This window comes from Chanodichthys erythropterus, chromosome 16 (assembly GCF_024489055.1).
Source record: "Chanodichthys erythropterus isolate Z2021 chromosome 16, ASM2448905v1, whole genome shotgun sequence".
NCBI lineage: Eukaryota > Metazoa > Chordata > Actinopteri > Cypriniformes > Xenocyprididae > Chanodichthys > Chanodichthys erythropterus.
The window spans coordinates 25418882-25432264 of NC_090236.1; the positions used below are offsets into that span (position 1 = coordinate 25418882).

At 37.0% G+C, this 13383-nt stretch overlaps 1 protein-coding gene across 1 annotated transcript in view; it reads right to left on the minus strand.

The window, feature by feature from the left end:
• kifap3b (kinesin-associated protein 3b) overlaps window positions 1–13383 on the minus strand; it is a 37309-nt gene that overhangs the window by 6976 nt on the left and 16950 nt on the right. The window contains exons 12-19 of the mRNA XM_067361923.1: window positions 12136–12244; window positions 11826–11938; window positions 11352–11517; window positions 10467–10592; window positions 8909–9007; window positions 7816–7901; window positions 3240–3405; window positions 2805–2886 (exon numbers count right to left, since the gene is read on the minus strand). Coding sequence (XP_067218024.1) covers window positions 2805–2886; window positions 3240–3405; window positions 7816–7901; window positions 8909–9007; window positions 10467–10592; window positions 11352–11517; window positions 11826–11938; window positions 12136–12244 — 947 coding nt within the window. The remainder of the gene's footprint in view (window positions 1–2804; window positions 2887–3239; window positions 3406–7815; window positions 7902–8908; window positions 9008–10466; window positions 10593–11351; window positions 11518–11825; window positions 11939–12135; window positions 12245–13383) is intronic.

Sequence of the window (13383 nt, forward strand, 5' to 3'; positions counted from 1 at the left end):
GCCCCTTTAATTGCTCGCGCTCTCGACTCTATCATTGCATAAACAAAGTTTACACAGCTAATATAACCCTCAAATGGATCTTTACAAAGTGTTCGTCATGCATACTGCATGCATGCGTCGGATTATGTGAGTATGGTATTTATTTGGATGTTTACTTGATTCTGAATGAATTTGAGGCTGTGATCCGTGGCTAACGGGCTAATGCTACACTGTTGGAGAGATTTATAAAGAATGAAGTTACAAGGTACAAGACTGCAAGTGTTTAATAATGAAAATAACGACGGCTCTTGTCTCCGTGAATACAGTAAGAAACAATGGTAACTTAGCAACATGCTAACGAAACATTTAGAAAAACAATTTACAAATATCACTAAAAATATCACGTTGGATGGATCATGTCAGTTATTATTGCTCCATCTGCCATTTTTTGCTATTGTCCTTGCTTGCTTACCTAGTCTGATGATTCAGCTGTGCACATCCAGACCTCCTGCCCTTGTCTAATGCCTTGAACATGAGCTGGCATATGCAAATATTGGGGGCATGCATATTAATGATCCCGACTGTTACATAACAGTCGGTGTTATGTTGAGATTCGCCTGTTCTTCGGAGGTCTTTTAAACAAATTAGATTTATATAAGAAGGAGGAAACAATGGAGTTTGAGACTCACTGTATGTCATTTCCATGTACTGAACTCTTGTTATTCAACTATGCCGAGGTAAATTAAATTTTTAATTCTAGGGCACCTTTAATAAGTATTACATGACCATTTTCCACCTTCTCTCTGAATCTTAGAATTAAGCTAGCAGCACTTCTACACGTACACAGTAGTTCATCTAAAAATGATCATTCTGTGATCATTTACTCACCCTCATACTGTTCCGAACCTGTATGACTTTCTAAATGTCTGGGTTTTTTTCTCTGTGTTGTTTGGTTTCCAACACCCTTCAAAATATTTTCTTTATTTTGAGAAAAGAAAGTCATACAGGTTTGGAATGACATGAGGGTGAGTAAATGATTCTTTATTTAAATGAGCACTGTTATGATTGGCTAACCTTCATCATCAAGCTTTAATACGTTAGCCATATGTGCTAACGGTTCTGACATTATTAATTTGATTTCAGTAGTTATTTCAAAGGAACGTGATATGTTTCTATGATATGAACCTTATAATAAATGTGGTGGTTCGCCGTTCAAACTGCTGTAGCTTTCTTCTTTTTTTTTCAGTATTTCGGTCAAAAACCAAATGCAAACAAAGGTTGGAATCTTTGGCCATCAGGAGCGGGCACAAGTGGACACAAGGGGGGTCGTGGGGGGGCTCTGTGGCACACCCTTTTATATGGTTGTATTTGAGGAGCTCTGTAGCACACCCCTTTTCACCTACAGTAACCAAACTTCATACACTTATAGATCTCATCGGGCCAAACAACTTTCGCACTCTAAATCATATGCCAGTCTAACAGGAAGTCGGCTATTATGTGTTGTTTGAAAAATGCTCTGGAATTTGATTAATCCAATCACAACCAAACTCAGTCAAGCATGAGGTCAAGACATTGAGGATGCTAAATTGCAAGTGTCTCGAATGGTTTGGCCATGGTGAGGCAACAAATTTATGGCGAAAAAAGGGAAACAGGAAGTGCGTTACAACTTCTACATACATTGACTGATTTTGATTAAACTTTAGCTGGGTGTTCGTTGTAGTAGGTCGGTCACATGGATATAACTAGACTAAGGCCTAGTCCACATGTACATGGGTATTTTTATAAACAGAGTTTTTCCTCCTTTGTTTAAAAAAAAAATCTCATCCATGTGAAAACGCAAAACACGCTATGAAGCGTTGTCAAGAGCATGCCAAACCAACAGGTGGCGATATAACCCTGACCGTAAAGCCATGTTGGCCAATCAGAAGGAGAGAGCAGCGCACAATCTGATGTCAAACAAAGAAGATAACAGCGCACACTCTGACGTCACAAGCCAAAATCTTCAGTTTCACCGGTTACACGACAACACTGCAACTGGAGTTTCTCAATCTTCACCGTAGCAGTTTTTTTCAAAAAACGTTCAATTTCAGTGACCTGATACTGCATTTGCGTGTGGACGAATGGCCAAACCACATAGAAAAATCGGGGGTTTTGAAAATACCCGTGTTCATGTGGACAGAGCTAAAGTCATAGCGCCACCAACTGGCAGCAGGAAGTGTGCCACTTTCAGAAAGTTGTTTCATCAGCTTAATAATCGGATTGCTGTTAAACAACACTACAATCCATTAAATACACTCTATTTTATCCCTCACAGCCTCGTTTTTATTACAGTCAAAAAAATAAAATATGGCGCTACCCTAAGGTCTGATGAGCTGGATGATGACAGCACTGTTTTTAGCAGAGCTGCTTTATAGCTGATTTGACGTTTCATTTTTGATGAATTTCGCAACATTGACACTTGAACAGAGTTACTGAACTGAATTGAATCAACACTGAACTGACTCAAAGTGAATAGTGACACTATTGTCTTAAATTGAACTCATTTCATAATTGATGAACTTTACACAGTTATTGAACTGAACTGAATCAAAACTGAACTGACTTGCTAGTGACACTACTGTCAATGCAGTATCAATTTGATCTCTGTTTGCATCAGTGATTTTCCTATTTATCACAGTAAAGCTGCTTTGAAACAATATGTATTGTATAAAGCGCTATAGAAATAAAAGTGACTTGACTATTATTTAAGGAAATATATTTAAAAATCATTTTACATATGTATTTAATGTGAGAGAAGCTGATGAGGGTAACAGCTGTTAACTCACCAGGAGCTGAAGTCTCCATTCTGAGAGTGGAACTGGCTGTAGAAGTCTGGACTGAGGCCGGGCTCAGGGGGCATCATACCGTCTGTACACACACACAGAGTATATAGAGCAAACAAACGTATGAGACAGTGACCCAGCAGAGCCACTTCCACCCAGCAGCTCTCCTCATTTATCTTCCTGACAACCTCTCAATATGACAAGCCTTTGATGACACCATCTCGAGCCAAAGCCAAAATACAGCATCACAATTCTCGTGGAAAATCTGAATCTAAATGTAAGGGTTTTAACTTTCCATATCTTTCAATTTGTGTAACAGGATGTCAATCAAGTCATGTCAGGAGACAAAAAAAAAAAAAAAAAAAAAAACAGTGAGCGTCTTTTGTCTCAGCCATGTTCCTCTGAGGGGTGTTTTGGTGTGTATGTGTGGTTTCTAACCAGTGCTGTAGAAGAGATCAGGCTGCTCTAGGGCGTCCGGGTCGTCTCCATACAGGTATGGCTCTGCATCCTCCATCTGTCTGCTTTCCACCATCTCCAACCACTGCGAGTTATGCCAACGAAACTTCTCACTTTGGATCTTCTTCCCCCACTCTTCATCATACTCCTTTGCAGAACACACACAAACACGTATATTTATTTGCCTGAGATGTGTTACTCCCCTCTAACCTAAATTATACCACACAGCTGTGCAAATTCATGTTTTTAAGTTGTCAAAACAGGGCTGGCACTCTGTATTTCAGCGCCAGTTCTACTTGAACTCCCCATAAGAGATTTCCAGTGAATATCTGAGAGGGTCCCATACACTGTCACGCCTGGCAATCTACCATTTACCGTTGCACAGACTTCTAACACCGTCCGGACCCTCCACAGAAGATATATTTCATCCTACAATGAGGGCTTCTGTCTGAGCAGGTTTTTCCCTATAGGCTGTGGCCGCTGATGGAGCCACAGAGAAACAGACTCTGGTTTAATCCAGTGATTAAAGGTGCAGAGCCCACAGACTGGGTGGAGTGCCACACACAACACATAGGTCGCCCACAGCCGTACTCTTTCTGCCCAGCTTGCACTTTTGGTGAGATGGGGAATCAGATGATTTTGTGTTTTTGGATTCTTTTGCCAAAGCATGTCAGGTGTGTCACTCGGTCTACCTCCATCTTAATACACCTCTTCCAAAGAAACGGTGATGAACTAGAGCGTGTCTAAGAGAAGTGTGACTATGCAATCATTGATTTAATATATAACAAATACAATTTAATCAATTTACACTATACACTACATTCAAAAGTTTTGGTCGCAGTAAGATTTTGTAATGTTTTTGAAAGAAGTCTCTTATCCAGCTGCATATGCATATGTAATGGTGTGTTGATTTTATCTAGTACAAATCAGCAAGTTTCTGTTTTATAGGTGAAAAGTTGCCACTAGCTAGCTTAAATGTTAAACAAACATACAGCAATAGATGTGTGTGCCATCCTTTGAATGGTCTCTTAAAATAATCCACATTGCTAGCCATAATCATAGTTAGCCCAGCGTTAGGTTACATTAGACAATAAGCCTTGACAAAATTCCCCGAACCATCCGAAAGTAATTCATATGTTGTCTAGGAAATATCCAAAACTTAAGTTAATTTACAAAAATAGCTGTCACAGTCCCGCAGAGTCAGTGACTGTACATATTCGGACAGTTATGAACCTTCTTCTGCATCCAAGTTTAATAAATCCCTCCTAAAACACGCTATCTTACGCTTGTCAACATTGAGTCCAGCGTCTCTTTTTGCCTCCAGCTAAGCCCTGCCCACCAGGAAACGTTGCAATGTTTACAAACTTTTAAGGGGTCTATACATCCGTGCTAAATTATCAAGGTGAAAGTCATCATAGCTTGCATAGTATGGACCCAGCTCCCAACCCAACTTTGAGAATAGATTAACGGCAATATTTTTTTTATCGCCCGACAAGAGTCTCACGTTAACGCCGATGACGGCCCACCACTAATATTATATATTATATTATATTATATTATATTATATTATATTATATTATATTTATTATATTATATTATATTTATTATATTATATTATATTATATTATATTATATTATATCTTATATTATATTATATTATATATTATATTATTTTATATTATATTATATACACATTTAAAAAATTAAAAACAAAAAAACAACTAAAGTTATACAGGTTTGGAGTTACAGGGTGAGTAAATGATGACAAATTTTGAGTAAACTATTCTGTTAAGAAATCTAGTTTTCAAATGCTTTTTTGTAACTATTACTTAACTGAAGACAATGAATGAACTGTTACTCTCGCACAGTGGGAAACAAGTCTAGCATCCTTTGCACAGAGCTCACCTCATAAAGAAAGATTATAAATTTAGCTATCTCTGCTGAGACAAAGTATTAGATGTACCAATACTAACTCATGCTGAGGCTGGAACTTTTTCAGCATTAGCTCTGTATTAGCTGGCAACAGAGGGGTGGAGGGTGCAGGAGGAGGGCTGCTGGAGCTCAGAGCTCAAGGCCAGCTCTCTGTCCCGGGGTCTAAAGGCCCACAGAGGCGTCCTGCCGCCGCCTGCTCCGCTGAATGAAAATATGGATTAATCAGCCGAGGCCCCCTGTGGCAGAACCTGAGTAAATAAGCCCTGTTTCTCTTTTCTTTGCTGTGTCCATTCATCATGTGGACAGCAGTGCAGAACTGCGCGGGAGCCCGGGGCAAGAAGCCTGATGCAAAGCCCAGAGGGCCAGTGAGAATACACACTCAAACAAACATGCACCCACTATTTTAAAGAGTTAGTTCACCCAAAAATTCACAGTCTGTCATCATTTACCCACCCTAATGTCATTTCAAACCTGAATGACTTTCTTTCTTCTGTGGAACATAAAAGAAGATATTTTGAGAAATGTCTCAGTGTTTTTCTTTGTCAATAGCCAAAAAAGTTCAAAATATCTTGTTTTGTGTTCTGGAGAAGAAAGAAATGTTTGGAACGACATGAGGGTGAATTAACGATTTCATTTTTGGGTCAACTATTCCTTTACATCCGTTCTAGATTGATTCCCAGAAAAAATAAAAATTCATTGATGAAACTAGATACTTTCTCAAAAAAGCAAAAACAAAGCTGTTGCTGACACATGTAGATCAGGGTTAAACCAGCTAATCAAGGTCTTCAGGGTGACTAAAAAGAGAAGGAAAACCATGAATGAGCAGCATTTACTCTAATACAAGCTGCTCTGAGACACATAAAACACAGTATCATGAGCTGCAGGATTTGTAATTGCAACACAACAATTTGCAGTCTGCTTTGTAACCGTTTTGTAATTGTTTAAAGGGTTAGTTCACCAAAAAATAAATATTCTTACTCACCCTCATGCCGTTCCACACCCGTAAGACCTTCGTTAATCTTCGGAACACAAATTAAGATATTTTTGTTGAAATCCGATGACTCAGTGAGGCCTCCATAGCCAGCAATGACATTTCCTCTCTCAAGATCCATTAATGTATATTTAAATCAGTTCATGTGCGTACAGTGGTTTAATATTAATATTATAAAGCGACGAGAGTATCTTCGGTGCGCCCAAAAAAACAAAATAAAGACTTATATAGTGATGGCCGATTCCAAAACACTGCTTCAGGAAGCTTCGAAGCATAATGAATCAGCATTTCAAATCATGATTCAGATCACATGTCAAACTGCTGAAATCACGTGACTTTGACGCTTCGAACAGCTGATTCATTAAGCTCCGAAGCTTCCTGAAGCAGTGTTTTGAAATCAGCCAACACTATATAAGTCTTTATTATTATTTTTTTTGGCGCACCAAAAATATTCTCGTCGCTTTATAATATTAATATTGAACCACTGTACGCACATGAACTGATTTAAATATGCTTTTAGTACCTTTATGGATCTTGAGAGAGGAAGAGTCATTGCTGGCTATGAAGGCCTCACGGAGCCATTGGATTTCAACAAAAATATTAATTTGTGTTCCGAAGATTAACAAAGGTCATATGGGTGTGGAGCGGCATGAGGGTAAGTAATAAATGACAGAATTTTTGGGTGAACGAACCCTTTAAGGCCATTTCATGATTCACATGGGTCATACTTCTCTGGTCAGAAAATACGTAAATCAGATGTGTTGGGTCAAGTTGGAGGTAAATTCTACAGGACGTTGGTCCTCCAGGAGCAAGATTGGATGTAGATGCTTTAAGAATCGTTTCACGACTCCATGAATCAAAATGGAGATTATGTTAGTTGACAATGTGCAATTAAAAAGACTTAAAAACAAAGTTGTGAACATTGCAACAATCATATTTTTCAAATTTTAAAATCATTATCATCTTCTCTCTTTTATCACTTAATTTTTCTCTGTATGTTTGTCAATAGGAGATGATCTTAAAATATAAACTACGCTACCATGAGGTAAAAAAAAAAAAAAAATGATAATAAAGCAGAAATTTAATAAAATATCTTAATGAGCATAAGCAAGGCTTTTAATGTCAAATTAATCTATAAAATTAACTGATCTTGAGATGGCACAAAGCAATTGATAAACATGATTGCCTGGAAGAATATTTCAAATCATATCAAATATAAATCATCTTTAGAAACTAGAAAAAAATATGTTTCATAGCATGGCAGATAAAAGTGTAAATCCGCATACTTGATACCAACGTCAGCCTCAACTCAAACATGTCAGTCTGCTGAGCCAGAGCTATACATCTGCACTTTCTCTGTCACGACGGATACAAACCAGATCCCACACGCATGCTTTTATGTGGCCGAGGCTTAACGAGCAGGCTAATAAAGTGAATGAAACACTTCCCCAAACAAACCTGGCTCTCAGAGTTCACCACCAATTACTGCTATCTAATGTCAGTGAGTGAGCATTAACTGCAGAGATTTTATCTGCACTGTAAACACACATGGTCAGCATTGAGCAAAAACTCACACAAGGTCTCCGATTCAGATTTGAGTGCATATGTGTAGTGGGGTTGTTTTAGAATACTTACAGCAATAATGTCCAGAGTGTTGTCACACACCTGTCGGATCTCCACATTTTTGTCATGCATTAAGTCGATGAGGTAAGCTGGGGCCTCTTGGAGATACGGTTAAAGATGTCACAATTCATTGACAATTATAGCCTAATAATTGCTGAGTTTAAATCCAATTACCATAATTACAATTCTTCAATCAGTAAAAAAACATTCAAAGTGAACATTGCTGAAATTTTACAATGTCATAAAAACCTCTATCAAAATTTGTGTTCAATCGATATTACATTTTATTAAAGCAAGTGATACTGCACCTTATTCATTCTTAAATACTGAGTAAGAGCAATGAAGTGTATTAATGTAAAGGCATTGATAGTATTATTAATAATTATTAATATTAGACTTTATTTAGTATTATTAATGTAGTGTAATATTTTGTTGTTAATAATAATAAAGCCACACATTTTGACCATCGCTACCATAGAGACTATGTAAAATAATTAGTTGTTGAAAATAATTTCTAAGTATGAGGGTGTAAACAGCTCAAAAGCTCATGGTAAAATTTCCAAATTGCCATCTTATAATTTCAATACTTTAGACAAAATTCTTGCTAAAGTGTCTACATTTTCTGGTCTTGGTCTTCGTAAAACCACATAAAAATAGCCTTGGTCTGAGTTTGAGTCCATTGGTCTGGGTCTCAGAATGTAAAGTTTTGGTCTGGTCTACCTCAGAGGCCTCTGTAAAATATTTTTTCTGGAAACCCAAAAAATGTACTTCATGTTGTAACATAAAACAAATATTATTTAATATGTCTGAATCAACCTGACTACTTTAGGCTACACAAATGAAAGTCATTATTACTGGTTAGATCAAGTAGAAATAGATTTATAGGGCAACTATTGAATTTTACCACTTTTAACAGTTTTTTTTTTTACATTCTCCGTCTGTCTAGATGCTAAAATAAGCATTTAGCTGCAGTACTGAAGACTGAAGAACCCAACAGTATCAATGCATCAGTGAACACAGGCCAAACAACTGTCAAAGTCCATTTACAAAACATTTGCTCAAAATAACACACACACGGAAAATCAATTTATTGTAACAAGGATACGAGTGTCCTTAATGATGACATCTCTGGTGGCCTGGTGGAAAACCATCTGGTAGAAGACGTAGATGATCTGACACACAAATTCATCGTCTTCCTGTTGGGCTGGAAACAGCAACACAAGCAAATGAAGAACATTACTTTGAACTCACGAAATAAAGCATTTTGCTTCATATAAAGAAGGCACACTCATTTCCTTATCACGCAAATATCTGCACATCAGCATTAAGCTGAAATGCAATACGGGAAAACTAACAAACACGCACACTAGAGCAGCTGTGCAGGCATTTCCTATCCAATGGTGCCTGTTCATGCGAGCTGATGTTCAAAAAACCTCCTCCAGTGGATCATGTTTATGTATGAAGGCTCTCGTGAGAAGCCGCCATTTGGGGAGAGTATCAACTTTTCTTCAGAAACGATACAGAAAGCTCCTATGGAGAACTGTGCGGTTGTAACTGCCCCCTCCTAAATTTAATAAAAGCCTTTATTTCAATTTTGATCTGGCGCAGAATCAACTCGTCCCCTGGGATTGAAATTCCTCTAGAAGAATGATAGCAAAAAGGCTTTAGCTGCTCCATGGGACCAGATACTGAATACCGCTACAGTAAGAAGTTGTACAAGCTTTGCACAAGCTACAAATAACATCACAGTGAACATGTCAACGCCTCTTCAGATGAGAAAGAGCCAATGAACGAGTATACGAACACAAGTGCTGAAATGATATGTATAAATAAAACAACACCCCAAGCATCTGTCAATGCGGCGTTGCCACATAATGCTTATCACGAGGGAAACAAATGTCAGATTTGTTATTGCATTGTTGTGATCAAAGTTTCAAAATATTATATGGCATGTAGTGCAAAAACATTTCGGATGTTAAATGTCATGTAATTGAGACCATTGTGTCTGGAGTGGGATAACAAAAAGTTGCCAGTTCAAGAGGTTTCTTTTCTTTTTCTCTCTGAGAGGAACTGTATATGTTGGGACGGTCCCGATCTTAGCCCTCCACCTCCTTGCCTCTTTAAACATTTATTCTTTTCATGGCAAGGAAAAGCTCCGCCATCAGGATTTATTGAAATGAGGGCTCACATTGAGCAGAACCAGCAAATCTGATGCATGCCATGAGCCTGGTTCTTTCCTGTTCCTGAAAACACTGTCACTTCCCAGCACGTAATGCATAAAGCGAGAACCAGCCCTCCGTGTCCCTAGCAGCCATGGGCTGTATATTTATTCTAATTTATTCTAATTTAATATTAGTTTAGTCTAAATAAACTCTTCAAAACTCATTCCATAAGATCACATTAGAGAAGACAAAGCATGCCAAATTGAAATCTGGTACTTGAGTGGCTACAGACACGCAAAGCAGGGGGGCAGCTGTCGCAATTCGGCCAAACAAAAGTAGAAATCAAAACAGCGCTGATCTTTTCCTCTGAAATTATTTTTATGGCTAGCGATAATGAAAAAGTTTTTTGTCAAGAGAGTTTGGAGATCCGTTTGTTTCTTTAAGCACTCATGCACTGGCTCAGTGGTAATAAATGTGTGTAAATGTTGGCAGCACTCTTACCATTTAGCAGCTCAATAAGAGCGGGAATGATGCCAGACTTTGCCAACATGACTGCACAGGAGTCGTCCATTGACACTGTACCGATCATGATCACCACCTCCAGGATCAGATCATCTTCCGCTGAACCTGAAACAGAGGTCAAAGACCAAATCTGGTTGAGTATGATGAAAAAATGGTATATCATACTACTCGTAGAAGGAATGCAGAAGGATGACTTGCTACCTTTGCCAAAATGTGTAATATATGCACATATAGTAATATATACTAACACTATATAGACCTACCATTTAAATTGTGACAAATAAATGAGGGTGATGTCAACTCAAAGCTCTTTTGAGACTTATCATGATTGGACTGTCAACAATCAGGCCATTTTTACACAAAAATGGATTGCAAATATTTATCCCTGGTATAATAAACGGACATCTCTCACTAAATTAAACGTGAGAATGTTATATAGCACAATATACCATACTACAGATTGAAATGTTAGGGTTGCATACTGGTTACTGTTTCATTTATAACACATTTATAACATATTTATAACATGAATATTTTGAATGCTACCAATCCACATAACAATTTAACAAAATAGGATGCACAATGCAGTATAAAGTAATTGACATTAAAAACTTTTGGAAAGTTGAGATGTCTTGCAGAGTATCTTGCTATACTCTATTTAAAACTACAGCATTTTGAAAAATTACACATACAGTTACACATTTTGTAAGCTCAAATTATTAGAGAGATGGCATAGACTACAGGATCTTTTAATGAACTAAGACAGAATTATGAAAAACTTGTCATGCTATGTGAAAACTACTCACATACAGTGTAGTACTGCAGTGTATTACGCCTACACAAACAGGTACATGTTAGCTTTACCGGGTTTGAGGTGGTCTTTTAGGTAGGGCACTAGGTTGTACTCTTTCAGGAGAAGCTCCCAGTCCAGGTCAGGTATGGTGAGGTTTGCCATTGTACCCAAGCACTCAATAACAAACTCTTCATTGCCCTCCAGCTTGATCTGAGCTGCCAGATCACCCACATAGTCCTTGAAAGTAAATGACACCAAATATCTCTAGGTGTTTCTAGTAAGACATCTTTTGGCACAGAAATTCTTGTACAATTTCAATTTTGCTTAATAAAATCACAAATATTAGGCCTATCAAAATATCCAAAACAAAAATCTAGTTCAATTTTTAAAAACTTTTTAAACTTTTAAAAAAAATATTTTTAGTTTTAAAGTGATAAAGGTCATTTTAATAACATGACAATGCTAAATTATGCTTTGATGTATTCAGTAAGTTTAAAATGTGTAAATTGTGACTCTTCATGGAATGGCAGAAATATTGTATTTACAATGAAGAGCTGTTTCAAGGGTCCATCGTGTTGTGAGACGTTCCTTATCATTTTCATCAGCAGCGGGTCCTTCATTTTGAGTGCTCTTTTCATCAGCATCTTCAATCCATTACCTGCAAATACAAAAATAATCAGTTTCAGCCAGATTAATCATAAGTTTGGACAGACTTTGTGTATTATTTATTACAGAAGAGCAACAGTCGTCACTGATGTGTGACAGTACGCTATATGACATGTAAACACAGATGTTTGTGACAATGTAGTTCAGTGTTGCATGTCATTCCAGGGGAAATGAGATACAGGCTCTTACCCTCACAAATAATCTGAGCATTAGTCTTGTTAGCAGCCAGGTTGATGCAGAAGGAAATGAGCTCAGTGTCGATTCTCTCTTCGCCATGTTCAAAGAGCATTTGCATGAGCTGCTCATACACACAACACAAGATATATATAATTTAAAATTATAAAATTACTATACCCAAGGCATCAACATACATGAAAACATTGAATCACCAAACTATGAAGGTATAGCAGGGCTTGACAAAGTTTGGTTGGGAGAAAAGTTAAAAATCAGAAACTTTAAGGTAGTCCAAACTGTACTTACACTGCTGCAAACATGGCACATAGACTTTTTTTTACAGAGGTGGAAAATGTATTTAAACAAAGATTGCAGGAAACAGTGTATCACTGTCATGATCACCAGCTGGAGTGCCCAGGATATCCAACAGATGGCAGTTTCAGCTGTTTCTCATTTACTCTTGTTAACTCGGTCTATATAAACCCGTTTAACTCAGTCACTCTTTGTAAAGTCCTGTATGTGTCATACTGCATTTCTGAGTGCTCCTTTGGTTAACATGATAGCTGATTAACATGATAGCATGTTTAGAATGACTCAGATCCTTTATACTGGTTCATTCCATTCAGTTTGCTTATAATGATACTTCAGGTTCACCTACTGTATAAATTAGTGTGATTCCAAATGTACAGTAAACATAAATATTTTATTGATTATATTTAGTTTATATTCAGTATAATGATGATTAACATCATTATTTATATATTTTATATAAATATAACATCATTTTATATATATATATATATATATATTTTTTTTTTTTTTTTTTTATAATGATACTACCAATAATAATAATGATTTTTATTAATAGTAAAAGTAGCACAATGATTTATTTATAATTATATTATAATTTAAAAATTAATAATAATAACAATAATAATAATAATAATAATTAAATCAAAATTAAATCCATGTTACTGTTGTTGTTGTTGCTGCTATTGTTGTTGCAAATAGAAATACATAAGAATAAGAACTGCTTACTACTATAAGAATAATCACAAAGGAACATTAATCTGGACTGACAACTATCTGACAGACAAGTACCCGGAAAAGCTAAATGTGACACCTGGAATAGTGTGTTACAGCGAGGAGCATGTGTGATTTCCAAGTGTCCTCAAAGTGATGTCACAATAGACCTATTAAAGCACAATTTAAAACGGAGGAGGACTGCAGAGTATGTTGAGTATCGTGCAACAACCAGAGGGA